Source organism: Episyrphus balteatus, chromosome 2 (genome assembly GCF_945859705.1).
Source record: "Episyrphus balteatus chromosome 2, idEpiBalt1.1, whole genome shotgun sequence".
In the NCBI taxonomy this organism is placed as follows: Eukaryota; Metazoa; Arthropoda; class Insecta; order Diptera; family Syrphidae; genus Episyrphus; species Episyrphus balteatus.
Window position 1 is genome coordinate 98,821,303 of NC_079135.1, and position 22,082 is coordinate 98,843,384.

At 29.3% G+C, this 22,082-nt stretch overlaps 2 protein-coding genes across 2 annotated transcripts; one reads left to right on the plus strand and one right to left on the minus strand.

The window, feature by feature from the left end:
* Window positions 1-279: 279 nt before the first annotated feature.
* On the plus strand, window positions 280-1,492 carry LOC129909604 (uncharacterized). Its single transcript, XM_055986678.1, has 2 exons — window positions 280-1,440; window positions 1,487-1,492. Exons 1-2 carry the CDS (start codon window positions 280-282, stop codon window positions 1,490-1,492), a joined length of 1,167 nt encoding a protein of 388 aa, XP_055842653.1.
* A 16,787-nt stretch (window positions 1,493-18,279) lies between these two features.
* On the minus strand, window positions 18,280-21,760 carry LOC129912153 (uncharacterized). Its single transcript, XM_055990282.1, has 3 exons — window positions 20,759-21,760; window positions 18,703-19,223; window positions 18,280-18,622 (listed from the first exon to the last, which is right to left on the minus strand). Exons 1-3 carry the CDS (start codon window positions 21,695-21,697, stop codon window positions 18,526-18,528), a joined length of 1,557 nt encoding a protein of 518 aa, XP_055846257.1. The 5' UTR covers window positions 21,698-21,760; the 3' UTR covers window positions 18,280-18,525.
* Between the last annotated feature and the right edge of the window lie 322 nt (window positions 21,761-22,082).

The following is a 22,082-nucleotide window of genomic DNA, read 5'->3' on the forward strand; positions in this document are numbered from 1 at the left end:
CTTAAAAATATGTCGAAGAAAAAATTGTTTGTCTGTTTTTCATTTGCATTTTTTTTTATTCTTGTATCTTCGAGTACAAATAATAACCAAAATTATCTTGAAATTAGTCAAAATCTTGACAGAATTCATCATGAAAGTTCATCAAAGGCAATATTTTTTATTGGAATTGAAAATGATTTTTTGAATTATTTTTTGAAAAATCGAAGTTATATATTAGTGGTAAATTTCAAAACGCCACCAATTGAAAATATCAATTCAGGTCTATTTCATTCGAGTTCTATGTTGTTTGTAAATGAGTCTTGTGAATGTAAGGAGCAACTTAATTTACTTATTGAAGGATTTTGGGTTCGGGAATTTGTACTAGTTTTTGCAAAGAACCATGAAAAACTCCAGCAGAGTTTCAAATACTTTATAAAAGAGAAGTTTACAAGAATTTTTGGAATAATCGAATCTAATAGTTTGTATGCTTGCTTTCCCTACGCAAACAACTTGGTGCAAAAAGTACCAGCTAAACCACCAATTCCACATGCTCTCAAAAATTTAAACAGATTTCCCATTCGCACTGCATTTATTCGGGAGTTTCCAAGGGTTTATGGATATGAAAAAAATGGCAAGGAATACGTTGGAGGTTATGTCGCTAAATTCTTTGGTGAATTTGTACGTCGACGTAACGCCACTGCCGTTCGAGTAAAAATCAAAAATTTGCAAAACCAGTTTGTAGCTGCTATTACTAACGCAACTCTAAACGGCGAAGTAGATATCAGCATGTACTCCTATGATACCATGAAAGGCTTGCAATTGAGTTATCCCTTTGAAATTCTAAACTGGATCATTTTGACACCATTGAACGGACACATTGATCCGAATGAGTACTTTTTGAGACCGTTTTCGTCAACTGTGTGGTTTTTAACGGTGATAGCTTTTATCTACATTGTTGGAATGAATGTGCTCAAGAATATTTGTTGCGATAGACCTGCTGAAATTTGGCGATCCTTTTGTCTCATATATATACGAATGTTAAGCTTTCCAATTCCAGCACCGGATACCCACGAATATCGATTACAAATCCAAGTACTTATATTTGCATTTGTCTTGGGAAACATTTATTTGGCATTTCTGACATCATTTCTGACAGTTTATATAAAAGTCCATCAATTTCAGTCAATTGAAGATTTGATTGAACACAATTTTCCTGTTCTAATGGTCAACTACGAATGGGAAAGAGTATCAGCACCTGGAGATCATCCAATTAATTTGGAAAGAGTTGCTAAAATTGTTGATCATTCTTACTTCACCATGGAAGCATATACATTTGGTAATAAAAGTCGTGCATTAGCTATTGGATCGGATAAGGCAAATTTCTTGATTGAATATGAAAAATCCAAATCAATGCATATTGTTCGAGGAAGTTTGGAAAATTTCTTTTTGGGATTACTAATGGTTGAACATTCTCCTTTTATGTTCATTTTAAATCAATTTATACTAGATGTAATATGTTCGGGCATAACACACAAATGGAAATTGGATGTTCGAAATGAAATAAAAAATAATCATTTAATTGATGAAAAAGGGATATCAAGTGAATTGACTATGCCACTTCCATTGACATTGCAACATTTCAAATTTGCTTGGCTATGTTTGGGTTGTGGCTTAATGATAGCATTGTTAACGTTTTTTTGCGAACACTTACTTACTTTTGTTAAAAGAAGATGGTTTTGAAATAATAATGTATGGTAGACAGCTTTGAAATTTAAATATGTAAATACAAATGATTTTACAGTAAAACTAAACAATTTAGTAGTAAGGACTTTTGTTTTTAATGCTCAAAATAACGTATGTAATAAAATGGTTTTCACCAATTATTCAAAAGTGACTTCATCTTTTTAAACAAATCAATCACAAAAGCGATTTTAAAAAAAAATATTATTCTAATTACACTATTGAAAAACTCGATTCTAAAACGTTTCAGTAAAAATAATAATTAGGCTTAAAACAAATATAAAAACAAAATACAAATAAATTATATGTTACATAGTAATGTATTATTTTGTTTTAATAATTATTTTAAGCCACTTTCTTTCATTATTTTTCAGCCATAGAAGATAGAAATTGCATTTTATTTATTTTAAACTTTTAAACCGGTCACTGTGACGTATGAGTAACTTTTTAAATATCAAACCTAATTAGCTACATTTACATAATTTATGATGCCAAATTTGTTCATATAGGGTGAATTTGGGTAATCTCCAAATTTTATGAATTTACTGGTTGGTACCCACTTAATTTATTTAATAAATCTCTTCAGAGATAGATTAGAAGAATTAATAAATATTTTTTTTGAGAATAGATTGAAATTATTTTAAACGCTTTTTTAACAAATCTCACATTAAAACTATCATATAGTAAAAAGAAAATTTATCCTGATAGTAGCTTAATTTGGCATGGATTTAATTTTTAATAGACTTTAAAAACCCATAGTTTTTGGAGTCTCAATATTATTTCCTGATTGTTTACATATTTAAACCATATAACTTCGTCTTTTAAATTTTCCCTTGAATGCAAAAATACCAGAAACAATTTTCTATTAGTAGTGCAAACCTTTAATAGCATGGGTACTAAATGTAGACTAGATTTTTTTTTAATTTTTTGAATTACTCACAAGACAACAATTTTGTGATCTACATCCCAAGGCTAGTTATTTACCCTATGAGAAATGTAATGTGTTCCAATTCAGTTAACTGAATCATTGCACAGCAAAAATACTATATTGTCTACCAAAAGTCTACCTACAAAACAAAAACATCAACATTAACTGTTGAACTGATTTCCTTGTACTTTATTACCTTGTTTTATACTTTATTTGTAATGACATCGCTGTATACAAAATCTTATAATATGCAACATAATCAACGTCAACCTTAATTAGCTTTAATTGCAGGTATGATTTACTACAAAAGCACCACCTCCACTTTAATAAAAGGAAGAAAAAAAAAAAAATAACAAAACATTTCTGCGTTACAGAAACAACTCAATAAAAATATAAGACAACAAAAAAAAAACTAAAAAAAAAACTTGTAAGTGCACCTCTGCACTGAATTACGTAATTTAAATCTCCAGATGGTAATTGCAAAGAGTATGTACCTACTAGCTAGCGACTAGCTAGCTACTACAAAGACCATACGGGCTCTCTATGAAACAAACAATTGCCGGCATCTTAAAGGCTTACGCAACCGCAACGCGATGAGAAGATAGTCACGATATAAATGTGTATGAAAGACTCATTGTAACTCGCACGCAGAAAGTCTGTCATAAAAAAGATACAAGTTTGTCATGTCGTAAGGCCTCAGGGCTGAAGAGAATTGAATTTGTGGTCGTTGCACTGGAAAACATATGTTTTTTTTTTGTTTGTTTTTCTTTTAATAACTTTTTTTCATCGCATGTCAAAATTGTTGAAACATATTTATAATTTTTTTTTCAAAAAGCTTTATCCAAAAGATAATAGTTTAAATAGTTATGCGTGCGAACTGGTATTGACGTTGATCGTTCCTATTAATTTAAGTTTTTATTCTGAATGACCTAATGGTTCCCTAAAATAAAGAAAAATGGTTTTCTTAGATTTTCTATTTTTAATGCTTTGAGTTCTTTTTAGAAACTCTTTTTTAAACCCATTTTTAATCTTTTTTATTATTTCCATATGCTGGACTGTCCCATCTAGAAAACCAAAATTTCAATTCTAATCAGCATTGATTTAATATGCGAATGCATTTTTTTGAAAATAATTTCTGATCTTGGTATGAAATATTAATCATTTTAATAAAATCGAAATGAATCAAAAGATATGACGCAAAAGTAAAATCAATTTCTTCCATAAATGGAGTTACACTCTGACTGACAGGAAGTTCATTATTTTTAAAACTGTCGATGTTTATTTTTCAAAATATATTTTTATTCTTTTCATATAAAAATGACGTACCATTTATGGTAAGTTCCATGACTGATGATGATGCTATATGGGAATCTGAGAACTTATTATTAATTCCATTTTATTTATTTAATTTTGTTTTTGTGTGGAAAAAACAACTAAACCATAAATGGCTGGATTAGGGTCAACTGCTTCCACAGAATCAGACACGCTTTTGTTATCCATTCAAATTGTTACTTCCTCTTATTTTTTTTTTTAAGAAAACAAAAATAATATTAAGATGATTATGTGACTTCGGATATTTATTTATGTCAATTTAATTTGAAGGTGAATCAGTAATTGTTTAAACTTGGGTACGTGATTATCTTTATATTGAAACTTCAAACTTCTCTTAAAAGAATATACCTACCTATAGGTAAAATATTTTTTTTTTCTAAATAAAATAAAGTTAGTTCTTTATAAGTTTGAAAAGTGATGATTTAAAATATTAATTGCATACGTGCTGTTTCCATCATTACGGGTGTTACGATTTTTTTATTTTAATTATTAATCAGTACTAGCCGACACAGCCCTCGAAATTCGAGTGCCAATTTCTTTATTTTTTTTTATTTGCAACAATTTTGAACACAATTATACCAAAATAGTTTCTTTATTTTTTATAGTATTTGTTGTTGTTTTCTTGCGATTAACTATATAATATACCTACTTTTTGATATATTTTAAAATTGATTTAGGTGTTGTTGAACTACGTTTTAACTACGCTCAACTACGTAAAAAAAGTATCGAACAAGAAAATGCAAAGTGTAATCGCCTTAAGGGCATTCTGTTTGCACCTTGCATTTCAATTCAATTCAACCTGTTTCATGTTCCATTCGTTCAAATTCTATCCGTCAATCATTCAACCTCCACCAACTTCACTCAAATTTGTCATTCACACTTCATTTTTTTTTTCATTTAGCTTGTAGAAGTTTAATGTCGAATTCCTTTTAATTTTTAAGCCAGAACTATAATTGTCGGATCGTCGGATGAAAACGGATGGGAACAGCGCTCGCAACCGCACTCGACGGATGAAAACTTGTAGAAAATACAAAGAAAACAACAACAATTGACAGTAGCTTCCGACTCCATCCGCCAATTATGGTTCTGGCTTTAGAATCGCCTCGAATTTTTGGTGTTAAAAAGGAACATGAAAACAGACCGAGTTCTTTTTGCGACTGTGTGTGTGTCCTTTGACAACAATTTTTACACGTACGTCAATCTAAAATCAAAACAACTTCTGCAAAATAAAACCAGAGATTCCTTTGGTCAATAATTTTGTTTATTTTCTTCGGTAATATAAATTCAATTAAATCAAAATCAATAGGAAATTGCAGATATTATTAAGATCTGAGTGAAGATGAAGTAGAAGGTTAATTATTTTGGCCGTATGCTGACGTTTTACAGACAAAAAATATCCTGAAGACACTCACGGGAAGAAAAGTCACAGTAATTTAACTTTTTCACAATAACTATGCCAGGAAAAAATATATTTTGATCGCAAATTGTTTTTTTTTAATTTATTTTATATTAGGTGTGTTTTTTTGTTTATCTATATAGGTAGATTTTGTGCAAAAAAACGACATCGAGATTTTTGAAATCAAAACAATTTACGTGTTAAAAACAACAAAAACTTTATCTGTATAGATTTTTGAAAATCCAGATAATTATCCAGATTTTACTTTCTCTCGATAAAAACAGTAGTGCCAAGGTACTTTATTTGTTGTGTTCATACAAAAATATCTGAAAATATTAACAAAAAAAAAAAGCGGAGAAAACGAGATTTGAAAAAAACTCTCATAGAAAAAAATAATCAAAAATTTGTTTGACATGGTTGCATTGAAATGTTAATATCTCCAGATATACGCAATGCACTTTTTAGATAAAAGTCTTAAATGGATCCTGATAAGATTGTTGAACAGATATGTATATAAAATTACCAAAGTTTTTTCGAAAAATTAGAAATAGGTAAAAATAAAAAAGTTTTCACATTTGATTTTTAAAAATATGAAAAAAAAAACAATATGGCTAGGCTACCTTCAACCGCTTATAACACAAGAACGACGCAACTAATGTTAATGGTCATGGTCTTAAAATGTAGCTAAGAATATACAGATAATTTTTGGTTTTTTGTGAAAAAACAATTTTTTTGAATCAAACATGGGTGCCATGGCCATATGAAATTTTTTGTTTGCATCCAACATGGATGTAATGGCCTTCCCACTTCGGAGTTAAAATAAAAAAAACAAAAGCTACATTTTTGACAGACAGCTGCCAAAGTATATGTACAGTGGTGCCAAATGTTTGCATGGATTTTAAAAATCCCGATGTCGTTTTTTGCACAAAATCTATATAGATAAACAAAAAAACACACCTAATGAAAGTTAACCATAGTTTACATGCGATCTTAAAACAACGTACCAATGTGAACCCACCTTAATCAGTCATGAATGAAATTTCATTCCAGTCCATTGGAAATTTTCCAACAGATATTTCCAGTTGTTTTTGTTTTGTTTTTTTTTTTTTTTATATCGAATTTTTAATTAAACAAATTTCGGTATTTCGGGCGAAAAAAGTTTAAAAAAATTGTATTGTGCACGTCTAGAAGTCCTTCGCTTTAATTCGGTGTATAATTTATGCCCCATCGGTTTTCGTGGGTCCGGTATTTTTTACCACAAAAACTACGTTCGCCGTTTTATTATATGATTTAAAAAATCAACAAAGTATTACATAAATTGAAAATATGTGTTATAACTTGACTTTAAAATCACCAAGTTTTCGAATTTGATACCAATCACAAAATGTTACATGTTGTCGTTTTTTCAATCTGCATGACTCTATATCCAGCTACAACCGTAATCTTTGAAGCAATTTGCTTGGTAGTTAAGGGTTTTGGGTAAATTTCTAAAGGGTCAATTCATTTAGGGTTAAAAATTTCCGGTTCCTAGATACATGTTCTTTACATGTTCTTTACATGATAACATAAGTTAATTATAAGTATCAATTTAATATGTACGATGGCTACAAAAAAGATCATGTCGAAATTTAACATCGAGATTACGGTATACTCTCTCCACTGGTGGTTGGGAGTGTCAAACGATCTCCACCGTAATTTAGAAATTTTTGCACTTCCCAATCAATTCCACCAATAACTCTTGTAATTTTCACTGATTTTCCCAAGCTTTAAAAAATCCTTAAAGTACCAAAAAAATTCATATTTCAAGGAATAAGATTTTAAAAAAATCCGTATCAGACCTCTATTTTTTGTATTGCATTTTCATTATTATAACTCAAGTTTATGTTATATTATCCCCTTCCTATAATAACCACTTTGACAAAGGTCTTATCCCTTGTAATTTTTTAGAATTTTTCAAAGAAATACTAAATTTTTTAAGAAATTTATACATACATCGATAAAGAAATCAACACTCTATGCCTTACCGTTTAGAAAATAATTTTTTTTTGGTACCTTCTCATTTCACCCCTATTTACCCTATTTAATTATTGAATTTTTGAAAAAACCTTTCTTGGTATCTGCGTTTCAAAATCAAATCGCATACTTTTTTGGGAGCTAAAATTTGAAGAACGAATTTCATGTTTTTATTTAATTTTTGTATACCTATATGTACCTACATTAACTAGTTTATATAAAAAGTTTTAAAAATTTAAAAACATGTTTGTTTTATTTATTTTAAAAGTGTGACCTTATGTGCACTACACATTAAACGTATCGGCCCTATTGGCCGTTTATTTTGGTCCTAACAATAAGATTTCAATTTGAGGCAAATTGTTCCAGTGCAGAGGTAAAAGTACACAAGCAGACAGAAAGAATTGCTAGATACCATGTTGGCATTCTCTATAATCGTGATTTTTATCTCACCTTTTATGTTTTTACTAATCCTAAACTTACCTACAATATGTGTACTTAACACATATTGCAAGTAAAAAAGTGTTATTTTTCTTAATGCCTTTTCATAGCTTATGATATGGCTATTGGCTATATTATATAGTTCCTGTTTGTATTAAATAAATCTTAAAAGTAGGTCGTATTTCACCTCTTTTTTGGTATTTTATTATTTTTGTTATACAAAGGTATTGATATCCTTAAAAAAAAAGGAGAAAACTTTTGTTTCAATATTCGATTATAGGACTTATCAATCTGATAGGAACCAAATACACATATACCTACATTATACGAGTAGTATTGAAAATAATGATAGATAAGCTTTTCTGAATTCAGCTACGTTCTTCATTTTAGTGTTGATAAAAGCTTTCTTATCAAATGTATTATTTTGCCTAAACTGCATGCACTGTAAAAATAATGTTTTATGCAATAACCATTCAATTTATTACGCATGTTCTATCATCTATATGCATCAAGTTTTAAAAAGGTAAATAGAGAGGCTATACATTATATTCAATCCGTATTAATTGAAAAGCTCAGCCATATTAAAACAGCCACACAAAAATGTACCTACAAAGTTCCTCATTGCAACACGAAAAATGCGTTCCTGTTTCTGTTCATTTTTATTATTTTTTTTTTTTTTTTTTACAAAAACGCATTAGACGTGACTTGATTTATTTCACTTTTGTATAGCACTTAAACGCACTTCGCAGCTGGACAAATTTGTGTGTGAAAAAAGTGAAACTTCCTTTGCCCATTTCGGGAGCATATACACACACCTTACGAATAGGTGAAAGTTATATTATAGTCTCACCTAGTTAACTTGTTTTAAGTTAATCGTAGACATTTTTACACTTAACCAAGCAACAAATCTGTTAGAAATAGAAATTAAAAAAAAATCAAGGAAGTGCGTTAAGATGTCGAAGTTGTCACAACAACTTTTATGAGGTAACTTCCTGGAATGTGACGGAACCCTTTGCATCTGTTTTCGGCAACAAGTTGTAATGAATTTTAAGAAATGAAAAACATGAAACCAAATTCTTGGAATAGGAATTTTTAAAGAAGAAGATTTTGCATGCAGAATAAGCTTTATGCCCAAAAGTCCATAAAAACCTTATAAAAGCTTTTAACCGAATCTATTACAACTGCAACTATTGCAAGTTCGATGTAACATTCAAGGAGATTTGTGACGTAATCATTCAAAATGCATCTCCAATAAAAAAAATTAAAAAAACTCTCAACATTAAAGGTTCAAATACCTATCGCTACTTCATGATCAACCAGATTTTTGGATGGTTATTTCGTTGCCATATAAACGAGCCAACCATTAGAATAAAAAAAATCTTCATGTACATTAAACAAAGGAAATTACGTGTTGTTGCATCTTTGAAATAATGTTGCTTCTGATGCTGGTGTATATAGTATTTTGTTTAAGCTTTATAGCTAATACTGTGTCCCAATGGCATATCACGACTTTCTTATCGATTTTCACTTTTAGGCAGGGGCATTTTTGTGACTGGCGCATTGAAAAGAAGATGCATTTTTTAGGTATATCTATATGAGTTAGGACGTGCTTTTTCGAATGGCTAAGATGCAATATTTATTGTAAGATGCATTACCTATTGTTTTATACGAAAAAAACACCTTGAATTTGTTTTGGTAAAAAATACTTTTTATTTGAAATATGTAATTAAATAAAAATGAAGAATTTTTGCAAAACTTCTGGTTTAATGCTTAATTTAAACCAATTTTGAAAAGTTAGACTGGAGTCTAATAACCGAATTTCCTTTGAGTGACTACAGCTTTTAACGTGTTACCTGTTTATTAAAAAAGAAAAAAAAAAAAAAAACAGCCATTTGTTGTAAATCGTTTTCGAATCTCATATACTTTTTTTGTTTGTTCTTAGACTATGTGTCTGCAGGAAACATGTCACCAAGGGCATGTCCTCAAAAAGCAGATACATAACTTGGATTAATACAGGAACATGTTGCTAGGAAGTGTATGTTACCTAGGGACATATGATCAATATTAGCCGTGTTTTATTGGTACTCAGTATTTTACTGAGTAAACATTTTATGCTAGATATATCAAAAACGGATTACTTTTATTAGTTTTTTATAATCCTATGTTGTTTAAGGGTCAAAAATGTATAAGTCTATATACAAAATATCTCTCTGTAAACCATTAAATAAAAAACTTTTGTTTATCCTTAGCAATCATTTGTTGTTGTTTACCGTGTAAAATTTTACTGAGCTAAGTACTGAGTTACCAATAAAACACGCATATTAATTACTGTCTATCCCAAGCCCGACTAACCTGTGAACGTTTTTAAACTTGGAGACAAAAGGCTAAGGTATAATATTGTAAACATGAAGCTAAAAAGTATCATCTTAAGGGTTAATTGCATAAATGTAGCTAAAAGATATTTCATGGTTTTATATACAGCTAATAATGTGAACCTGAGAAAAGTATTGCCAGAGAAGATTCTATAGGAGATTTATGCTTGCAGGAGGTTTTTGGGGGACAGCTTCTAAGGGTTATATTATATAAGATACATGTTGCTAAAGATAAATGATCAGGGACCATTTTTCTAAGTTTCTAAGTTCTCAATATGAAGCTAAAACTAGCTAAACAAAAAATAAACATGTCACTATCCGAGGTCAAGGTGTGTATCTATGGACCATAGAGCATATGTTCTCATTGAAAATGTTGCTTGAGTTTTTGTAACTACTGACTATGTTGCTTATTTGAAATATGAATTTCTTGCTGATATAGATTCTGTCCTAAGACGAAATTTGGTATTTGAATACGTTTTCTAGAGAATGATCGGTGGTAAACTTTTATTAAAGACGAATGTCGTTTAGAAATTATCGCTAGTGGAGAAGTAGTCAGAAGTCAAGGCGGTAAGAAAAAGTCACTAGAAAAAAAGGCATGACAGTCAAAAATACATTTCTCCGACATAGGCATGTTTCCAGAGACAAAGTTCGGGGAGATATGTTGTTGGACAAGAAGTTGAGTAACATGTTGCTAGAATATGTGCAACCAGATTATAAAGTGACTTTTATAGTTTGACAATAAAATTGCCAACGTAATATAGCCGGGAAACATGAAGGCATGTTGTTAGGGTAAATGTCTTTAAGAGAATTAAAGCTTGGGAGTTGTTTTGCTGTCAGACGTACGAAGCTACGTGAAACAAACAAAAAACTAGATTCTAGAACTCAAGGATGATAAATTAAATTACTAAAAAATAATAGTGAGCAAGAAAGTCATAAGCCATCAGTTCCATATTTGCGACTTAGGAACTATATTATATGAGGCAGAATACGTTTCCACAAAAGGGACACCCATAGTTAACTAGGCTTTTCATAGAACACCGACACCGATGCCACAAACGGTTCCGCAACGAAGGACTGTTCTCAATACTTAGATTCATGAATTTTACTGATATATTTTTAAGGACATATTTTTTCTTAGTGTCACAACCGTAATAAAAATACGTCACACCCGTTACATTTTTATTAATTCACTTGAAATACATGCTTACTGAAAACGAAATTAAATCTCCTTTCACATTGAATACGATATCCACGATTTTGCATTAAAAAATCTACAATATGGCTTATAAAAGTCACCGAAGTAGACTGAATCAATTTTTCAAAGTCACACCCGTTACATCTTATCTTAAGAGTTTATGACGCTGAAAGACGGGTTAACAATTTTGCGTAAAACAAAATTGTTCTAAATCCACTTTTTACTGAAAATGAGTTAATGATGCAGTTTTACTAATTAAAGAGTGGTCTTTCCAAATTTGAAAACCGTTTTTGGTCAAAAAATTTAATTCCGCAGATAATGTAATTTAATGGGACATAGAACAATAAAAACAGTATTCTTGATTTTTCTAAGTCCCATCATATTTTGTTCTAAGTCCACTTTTTATTTAAGGAAAAATAGTACTTGTATAGGAATTGTTCTATGTCCATTAGTGTGGTCCACTTTATAAGGCAAAAAAATAAACCATATAATTCATTACTTCCCCACCCATTATTTTGCTACAGACTATACTAACATATGCTGAAAGTTTTAGCTCTCAAAAGTAAAAGGAAGAGGGCGCTCATCAGCTTTGAAATATTTTTACATTTAATATCTGATTATATCGTAATAGGACTTGGCTTGGGGTTGGATTTTGGCTTAAATATGATAATCACGCATACTTCCGACAACCAAGTTAATGATTTTCATGTTTCTTTGGTTTTGAGTCATTCATATTTTACTGATTAAATCTGTTTTGTTTTAACTTTAAGCAAAAAATACTTACAGACGAATTTAAATGAACAAAAAAATCTGTGAAAACATCACTTAACTAGTGGTTTTTTATGAAAGAAAAAACATATCATGAAAAACTTTACCACGTCACAACTTAATTCACTTGAAAAATTAAAAAAAAAGTTGATTACTAGCACCTAGCACCTAGCTAGAACAGCATCTGAGTCAAAACTTTGAGTCTGTTGAGCGCCCACTTACACTTCACCTAAAAAGCTGACATTTCACGTGTGTGATACAAAACACGTATGCAACAAATTTTTGAGTGGGGAACAACGGAAATGTAAAAACCAAAAAATTGGACCACCCTAATGTCCATTGTACAATTTTGGGTTTTTAGATTTAAAAATATTTAAAAATATTATACAACTACTAATGAGTTAAACTTGTATATTTTATTTAAGAGAAAAGAACAAACTTCATAAAAAACATAACTTGAATGGCAAACGAGCAGAAAATTGTCGCTTTAAACCAATTTAAAACTTAAAAATCGTCCCCTGTAAAATTTGCTTTTTGTGACTTAGAACAATTTTGCTTTACGGCGACGACATGTTAACAACTAAATATCGTCGGGTTATTGCGACAACTCATTAAGTAACATTTTACTGATTTTGAGATAATCGAGTTTTAATTTTTTAAATATGAAAGATTATATATGAAGAAGCAATAAAGAAACAATAAAGTAGCAATTTTGTTACTTAATTTATGTTTTTCGGAATCATATATATGTTTTATACTTCAGACAGTTAAGTTTAAAATTGAATATAATATTTCAAAAAAATCCTACGTACTTCACTAGAGAATAGTATTTTTAAGCTCCACACAAAATTTCAGCCCAATCGTTTAAAAACTGTAGGAGCTAGTTGGTCGCCCGATGGGAGCACAGGATTTTACTATCATCCTGAACTACACCGCCATTAAAAAAATTTCACATCATTAAAAAACTTAACATTAGCCTATTCTGTTACCTATTAATGTACTTAATTAAACTAAACAAACACCAAAAGAAAATAATATTTCTTCTTTGTTTTATACGCCGATGAAAATGACGCTCGATTTCATGATTTACAAGGTGTTATTACCCCTTAAGCTTTAATTTGATGCCCTAATCATATCTCTATGACGCCAAATAGTGAGACTTGGGTAGTTTCCAGTATCAATCAATGATGTCACCAAACGAAGGATAGAAACGCATTAACCACTGCCAAGGTAGCTTAGTGCTCAGTAGGTATTATTAAAACTCTACCTTTGGCTTTTTTTTTTTTAAATTCAATAAATGAATAATAACCACATTCAAAAACCAACAAATACGAATACAAGCACTCGATAGTGATGCATTTATTGTATCCTTTCATAAAAATACAATCCAATAATTAATAATTACTTTCACTTTTTACAGAAATAAGCATTAAAACGAAAGTCTTTTGAGAAATAATGAATCATTTAGCTATTCAAGTATTCAATTAAATTGGAAAAATTAGAAGTGCGTAAAAATTCTTTTGCTTAAAACTTTTTATTTCATGAAAGTTACTTTGCGGTTATTAAAATTTCACTTTCATCAATTGTATGAGACAAATCAAGCATGGAATGAAATTCTTTTTTCAATTATATCGGCATTCAATTGAAAAAAATCGTGACCAAAAAAAAAACATCAGCGTTAGATAATAAATATGAATGAAAAAGTCAATGTGCATAAGGCGTGGAACTTTTATGGAAGATTTAATGATTTTCGAAAAAAAAAAATTGAATTTAAACAAATTTTCAATAAATATAGCGCACTGAATCATAAAAATGAACAATTTTTTAGAAGTAGGTAGCTATATTTCATAACTTTCTTTATTTTTTGTTAATTAATGTTCTGAGGTTGGAATTATTAGCCATGTCGATTTCCCAATCATAGAAAAAAGTAATAGGTAATAGGCAAATTATAATTAACAAAAAATACGAATTTGTAAAAGTGAAAGGAGAATATTAACAGAACACTTTTATATTATTTAATAATTACAAGAAAAATAAAAACAACTACAAATATGATTAAATCAGCGCGACAAACCTACACTCTAGAGATTATTTTTTGCAAATTTGCTATTAACTATGCAAATTAATTTTTTTTTCATTTAATATGCAAAAAGATTGATAGTCATAATTTGGATAAGAATCTATACGACCTCAGAGATTACTAATGAAACAATAAAAACAAATTCTAATCTTCAACATTGACACACATTTCCAAGTGATTTTTTTCTGGCGAATGTGACACCTGCTGTATGTTGATAAAAAAAAAAAAATTAGAATTAAAAACGAATAGCTATAAGAGAAGCAAATAAAATGCACTACTGGGTAGCACATACATACTTGCTTTTAAGCAAAAGATACTTAGAATGTTAAAATCTTATATTATTAATAAAACCAAAATTTTACTTTATTTTAATCATTAATTTTATAAGAAATGTTAAAAAAGAAATCAAATAAAGAAATCACCTTTTAAAATTGTCTCGATCTCAAGGTATGCCGTTTATTTTCTTTTATAACAAAGAATTTTTAGAATTTTTTTTCTGAAAATTGTAGGATTTTCAAGTTTTTTTCATACAAAAATTTTGAAAAAAAAGAAACATAATAAAATAAAATGCACGACTGGGTCACACGTGCCTACTTGCTCTTACAGTTAAAGTTGCTTAGAATATTAAAGCCTTTTATAAACTTCATAAAAGAATATATTTAATTCAATTTTATCATTAGTTTTAGAAGAAATGTAAAAATAAATATTAAAAGTTGATTTTTAAAATTACGAAAACAACTTTTAAAATACAGTTGAAACTCGATTAACCGAGATGGTCGGGATAATCGAAAATCCCGGATAATAGAACTTTTTTTTCCAAGAAAAAATTTTTATGTTTTAAAGTTTTTATTAAAAAATTAATTAAAAAAAAATTCATATTTTTGTTTGAACATACATTACAATATCACGAGATTAATTACGAGTATTATGAATTTTAAGGAAAATTAAAAAATTGTTGCATGTTTAGGTTTTTTTTTTATTACCACCGGGCTTAGTTGAACAAAAAAAATCGCAGTCAGGGCTTAGCAATTTACATGTTAAATGCAGCAACACCTTAGCCCCTTGGGCTTAGAGGTAGAACTATAATTGACTAATTTTTTTAATAAATTGTATAGAATTGGTTTACAAACGGGAAAACTGACGTTTGAAATGACAAAATTTATTTAACTAGTTTTGCTAGCATACATTTTCTTTGTAAAACATACAAGAAAAATATAAGAAAACCCGAAAGCGATAAATATGAAAACTCTAAATTTTCTTTGTGTCTGCTGATTTCGGAACATTCAATAAGCAGTGCTGCCAAGATTTCCGGTTAAGCCCCGAATCGTTTTTTTGTCCAGCTAAGCCCGGTGGTAATAAAAACACACCTATTGTGTGACACGGGATTTTACCCGTTGCTTTTCTTCGATTGAATTAATGTGAATGCGGTCAACAACTAGCAGTAAATCCTAATATGTTGTTCCAGGATAATTCTACTTTAAAAAAAAAAAAAAAAAAAAAAAATAAGACTCTCTACAAACAAAATTTAAATTATTTTCTTTATTTTTAAGTGCTGGGGTCGAATTACAGCATACGATTACGATCATTCGTTAACGTTTTTACTATTTGTGTCTCTATTTATTTAGTAGAATAAGATAGGGACACCTAGCAACCATACGTTAACGAGCGTATGCCATAATTCGAACCCTGATTTTGTATTTTTTAGTTAAATTTTCTTCTTTCCTGTTTTCATATTACGAATAGTAGAGTTTATTAGGGATAATAGAGTTTAAATAAATAAATTTTGTTTATTGTCGAAAGAATTTCAAATACATATTTTCATCACGGATAATAGAGCGTCCCGGTTAATCGAATCCCGGATAATCGAGTTTCAACTGTAGTTTAAAAAATTTCCAAGTGAAGTAGGGGAGAGTGGCGGACAGTGAGACGGTGCAAACAGTGAGACAATCCATTTTTCTCTTTTCTGAAAATAAGCACAGTAACGCTAGTTTGGGTCAAAACGTTTATTTCCCCGTCTGCGTCTTTTAATTTTGTCCCAACTTAATTAAAGCTGTCCATTTTCCCCCGCCGTAAAATATCACACAAAATCAGGTGAAAGTAGTTTTTGGAGTGTTATAAAAAGAGTGTATAACACAAAAAAATCTGGTTAGTGGACAGAACTTTTTTTACATATGTATTATATTTATATGTTCTTTCATAAAAAAATATCATTGAATTAGAATTCCTTCTCGTTTTTTGTAATTTTATATTTTTCCGAAAAATGACAAAAAGTAAACAGTGAGACATTATTAAAAAGCAAACAGTGAGACATAGGTTTTTTAAAAAGCAAACAGTGAGACATATAGATTTTAAAAAAATCTATTATTTTAGCATGACTTCAAAATGATTTCGTATTGTTTTTTCTTTCATTTTTTTTTGGCTTTTTGTTTTTTTTTTTGAATAAATGGGTTAAAGTAACATAAATTAATTAAGTATATACTTGTCAATTACCTAATTATTTGACGTTTTCGTTATTTTTTTTTTCACCTAAGAATGTCTCACTGATCGCACCCCTTTCAAACAGTGAGACGTTTTGACTTTTTCTACATTTTAGTCCAATGTGATGCCCTCATTCATTCTTTAACTATAAGTTTTTTTGCAACATTAAGATAAAATATGTCTTAAACTAACTTCAAAGTTTCGTTAAGCTATCTCGAAAACATTCTAAGATATACCAATTTAAAAAAAGGGTGTCTCACTGTCCGCCACTCTCCCCTATGCCATTTGATGTCTCACAGACCAATACATTTTTCGAATTTCGTTTTTTGAAAATGTTTGGAGCTAATTATTATAAAAAAATAATTTTTGTATATTCAAAAATGAATTTATCATGTCATTTTAAGGAAATTATTTTTTCACATTTTTAAACAAAATTTCAAGTTTCCGATTGGTTTTGAAAAAAATTGATTTTTCAAAAAAAAAAAAAAAACAAAAAAAAAATTGAAATATTTCAAAAAAATTCTAAATTGAATTTTTTGATTTTTTTTCTTCTAATTTTTAAAATTAAAACTTCTAGAATTTTTTTACATATGTCGAAATCGGCTAAGTGGCTTTCGAAAAAGTCAGAAATCCAGAAAACTGTTCTATGGCATTGTACCTATCGTTGAAAACGTTAAAAAAAAAACACTTTTTCTGTTCAGTACCTACATGTTTTTCTTATCAAAATTACTGTTAAAGCCGTTTTTAAAAAAATCAAGCATTTTCATTGTGGTCATATTGCGGGTACCGTTATTTATTTGAGATTATAAAACTTTCAAATAACTCTCTAGGAAGTCTTCCAAAACACATAACTACCAAGTTTCACATTAAAGCTTAGTCCCAAAAACAGTCAGAACAACGTTTTTTTTTGCATTTTATAACGGTAATATTTCAAAAACGGAGGTCAATCTAATATTTCTGACTTCGGATTCAAGTTCATCACCCCTAAAACCTACAAAAAATTTTATGTTTGTTCTTGTTCACCAGTGTTTTGGGGAATGAAATAAAAAAAATTACTCATTCGCCATACATAATTTTTTTAAATTATTTATTAAATTATTTTTTTGAATTGTCTGATGTTAGTCAATTTTTCTTGAAAGATTTAGGGCGAAATTATAATGGTGTCTTGTGGACTTAAGTTTGTTTTTGCTTTAAATAACAAATAGACCAAGAAATTTTAAAAACTCAAAAATTAAATTTTTTGTAGGATCATCAACTTCGTTTTTTAACGACTTCCAAAAAAGAGGAGGTATTCAATTCGTCTGTAGTTTTTTTGTATTTTTTTGTTTTGTGTTTTTTACCTCATAACTTTGGACTGAGTGAACCAATTTTTATAATTCTTTTTGTATTGAAAAGTTGGTGGCTGCAATGTCCCATTCCAATTTCGTTCAGTTCTGGCCATAGGAACTATAAGAAAAACCATAAAACCCAGTTCTGATCCATGGAAGTCGGTTTTGTTTTTTGATAAAAATGATAATTCTCTTCTTTGGTTCAAAATAAAGTCCAATTTTTTGTTTCCCAAAAAGTACATTTAAAAATAACTTTATTTCAATATGTTTTTTAAACATTTCATAGAATAAAGACATACAATATAGATCACGTATACAATCACATAAACATTTATAAGAGTTATACTCTGAATTGTGTTCATAAACAACAAGTTAGTGAACTTTTACATTATACGACATAAAAATAGTTGAGTAATATAAGTATTTATGTAAGTTTGTTTTTCTTTTTTTTTTTCAAGTTGTCTTTTTGTGCATTACTTTAATCAATTTCAACTGCAACTTTAGATCCAACAAGATCAAGAACATCCACAGTATCATCGTTAGATAAATCCACTCTTCGATTAGCAGCTGGGCCGCTTTAATAATAAAGAAAAAAATAGTTTTATTTTATTTTTTTTTGTTAGGTATATATAATTCACATCCTCTTGTAACTTACGAGTACGTGTTTTTTGGTCTAACTACTCTTTCAGTTGTTTCCTCTTCTTTTATTCTAACTACTCTTTCAGTTGTTTCCTCTTCTTTTATTCTAACTACTCTTTCAGTTGTTGCCTCTGGTTGCTGCTTACGTTTGACAGGTGCACGTGGTTGATTTGGAACATTTTGAACAGGAACAGGAATAGGAAGAGGAATAGGAAGAGGAACAAAAATATTTTGTCGAACAGGTTGATTCAAAAACTTCGAATTCCATAAAATTTCTTTGAAAAATTTTTGTGTATCCTCATACTTAAACAATGGATCAGATTTAATTACAACGTGGGCGAAGAGACAAATAATATTCCTAAATTTGAAAAATGCAATTTTTGAATCATGCATTGGACATGGTGAAACACCATCCCATGAGCAAATTTTTAAAAATTTCCTCTGAAAAATTAATTCAGCCAAATCATAGCAACAGTTTACACCATCGCCAATTCGCCGTCCATTAAATCCACCAATCATTTTGTTAAATTTGTCAATCTACGCAAAAAAAGAAGTTATTATTTTCTGAAACTTATTTTATTATCATTATTCTAGTATGGGAACTATCGAATGATTTGAACTATCATTCATTTCATTCATTTCATTCATTTCATTCATTTCATTCATTTCATTCATTTCATTCATTTCATTCATTTCATTCATTTCATTCATTTCATTCATTTCATTCATTTCATTCATTTCATTCATTTCATTCATTTCATTCATTTCATTCATTTCATTCATTTCATTCATTTCATTCATTTCATTCATTTCATTCATTTCATTCATTTCATTCATTTCATTCATTTCATTCATTTCATTCATTTCATTCATTTCATTCATTTCATTCATTTCATTCATTTCATTCATTTCGTTCATTTCATTCATTTCATTCATTTCATTCATTTCATTCATTTCATTCATTTCATTCATTTCATTCATTTCATTCATTTCATTCATTTCATTCATTTCATTCATTTCATTCATTTCATTCATTTCATTCATTTCATTCATTTCATTCATTTCATTCATTTCATTCATTTCATTCATTTCATTCATTTCATTCATTTCATTCATTTCATTCATTTCATTCATTTCATTCATTTCATTCATTTCATTCATTTCATTCATTTCATTCATTTCATTCATTTCATTCATTTCATTCATTTCATTCATTTCATTCATTTCATTCATTTCATTCATTTCATTCATTTCATTCATTTCATTCATTTCATTCATTTCATTCATTTCATTCATTTCATTCATTTCATTCATTTCATTCATTTCATTCATTTCATTCATTTCATTCATTTCATTCATTTCATTCATTTCATTCATTTCATTCATTTCATTCATTTCATTCATTTCATTCATTTCATTCATTTCATTCATTTCATTCATTTCATTCATTTCATTCATTTCATTCATTTCATTCATTTCATTCATTTCATTCATTTCATTCATTTCATTCATTTCATTCATTTCATTCATTTCATTCATTTCATTCATTTCATTCATTTCATTCATTTCATTCATTTCATTCATTTCATTCATTTCATTCATTTCATTCATTTCATTCATTTCATTCATTTCATTCATTTCATTCATTTCATTCATTTCATTCATTTCATTCATTTCATTCATTTCATTCATTTCATTCATTTCATTCATTTCATTCATTTCATTCATTTCATTCATTTCATTCATTTCATTCATTTCATTCATTTCATTCATTTCATTCATTTCATTCATTTCATTCATTTCATTCATTTCATTCATTTCATTCATTTAAACAAAAACTATCGAATAAAACAATCGAATAAACTATCGGATAAAAACTATCGAATAAAATATAGATTAAAAACTATCGAATAAATTATCGAATAAAAAAAACTATCGTATAAAAAAAACTATTCGAATGATTTAAAACTATCGAAAGATTTAAAACTATCGAATGAATGAATATTTTATAACTATCGATAGTTGGATAGTTTTTATTCGATAGTTCCCATCACTATTATTCATTTCCTTACCATATCAGTTCTAAATTCATAAACCATCAGCGTTTTCTCCAATATATTAGCTTCTCTGAGAGTTCCAACTTTGTGATAATTTTCATAGCAAAATACTCTCGGATAATTATCCGGATAAACTCCGGATAAAGAATTCGTATATTGAATCTGTGCCAGAGTGTCAAGATCGTGAGATATCTGTGAAAATATGGTACTAATATAATTTCTCATATCAGCGAATTTTTGTTGAGTATCCTTTTGCTGATCCTGTATACACTTTTTAATGGAATTTAAAAGCATTTCTGTCGATTCTTTTGGCAAACTGCCACCAACATTGTCAGATTCTCCTTCAGAATTTTTAGGTTCCGTTTTAGATTGAGTTGCTGCTGCTGCTGCTGCTGCTGCTGCTCCTGCTGCTGCTCCTGCTGCTCCTGATGCTCCTGCTGCTCCTGCTGCTGCTGGTATCGGTATATCAACTGTTGGGGAGGCAATTGTTGCACGATTCTGCAAGTTTTGAACCTTGCTTCGAAAATTCGAAGACGAAGAAGTTGTATTGAAGCAATTCCAAAGTGCATTATCTGCCTCGCTAACAACTTCTGGTCTTATTTTTGGCATTGGTAATGGAATGGATTGAAATAATACATCAGCAGAATCATCTTCATCACTACTCCAATCCGATTTCAAGTCAATAACATCGCCATGTTTCGATCTAGCTTCGATTAAAAGTTCTTCCTGTTCTTCGGCCATTTCGTAAGTTAGTATTTTACGTTTCTTAACAATACATTGCCTTGCTTCCCAAGTTGCTTTGTTTGGTAGAAAATCTTTATTTTTTAAAACTCCATTTCGTCGTTTTGTACTCCAGAGTGCTGGTGGATACCAAAAAACTCCATTCTTTTCGAAATTTGTTGGAATTATGATAAAATCTTTTTTTTTATGTTCTTGGATTATTTTAAATGACATTTTTGCTTGCACTTTTTTAACACAGTTATGCGGACGCGCTAAAATGTTGTGAATACCAAATACAGACTGATTGCGGCGCAATTTTGCAGGATTCAACTAAAATAGTGCTTTTTTCAGTTTGATAGAGAAAAATCGATATTAAAAGCTTTCGTGTATATTCAAAAGTGCAACAGGCCAATATATGGAGTGGGTGTTTTTGAACATATATTTATAAACAAACGGGTTTCAGCGCATGTCAATTAAATAAAATACATAATAAACAAAACAATTGTAGGTTGTTTTAAATCAGTTATCAAGGTATGGACAGGATATGTCTATTGCAGAAATAGCTTTGGTAGGTAGGTTGAGTTGAAATTCTGGATAAGAGAACACGATTTTAAAAAAG

What these genes read in the sequence shown, in the direction of transcription:
- LOC129909604 (XM_055986678.1), top strand. Translation starts at nt 280, where the DNA reads ATGTTGTTTGTAAATGAGTCTTGTGAATGTAAGGAGCAACTTAATTTA.
- LOC129912153 (XM_055990282.1), bottom strand. Translation starts at nt 21,697, where the DNA reads ATGTCATTTAAAATAATCCAAGAACATAAAAAAAAAGATTTTATCATA. An exon ending in ATGAATTTAGAACTGATATG is followed by an intron (nt 19,224 to 20,758) that starts GTAAGGAAATGA and finishes TTTTTTGCGTAG; the next exon opens with ATTGACAAATTTAACAAAAT. An exon ending in AGACCAAAAAACACGTACTC is followed by an intron (nt 18,623 to 18,702) that starts GTAAGTTACAAG and finishes TTATTATTAAAG; the next exon opens with CGGCCCAGCTGCTAATCGAA.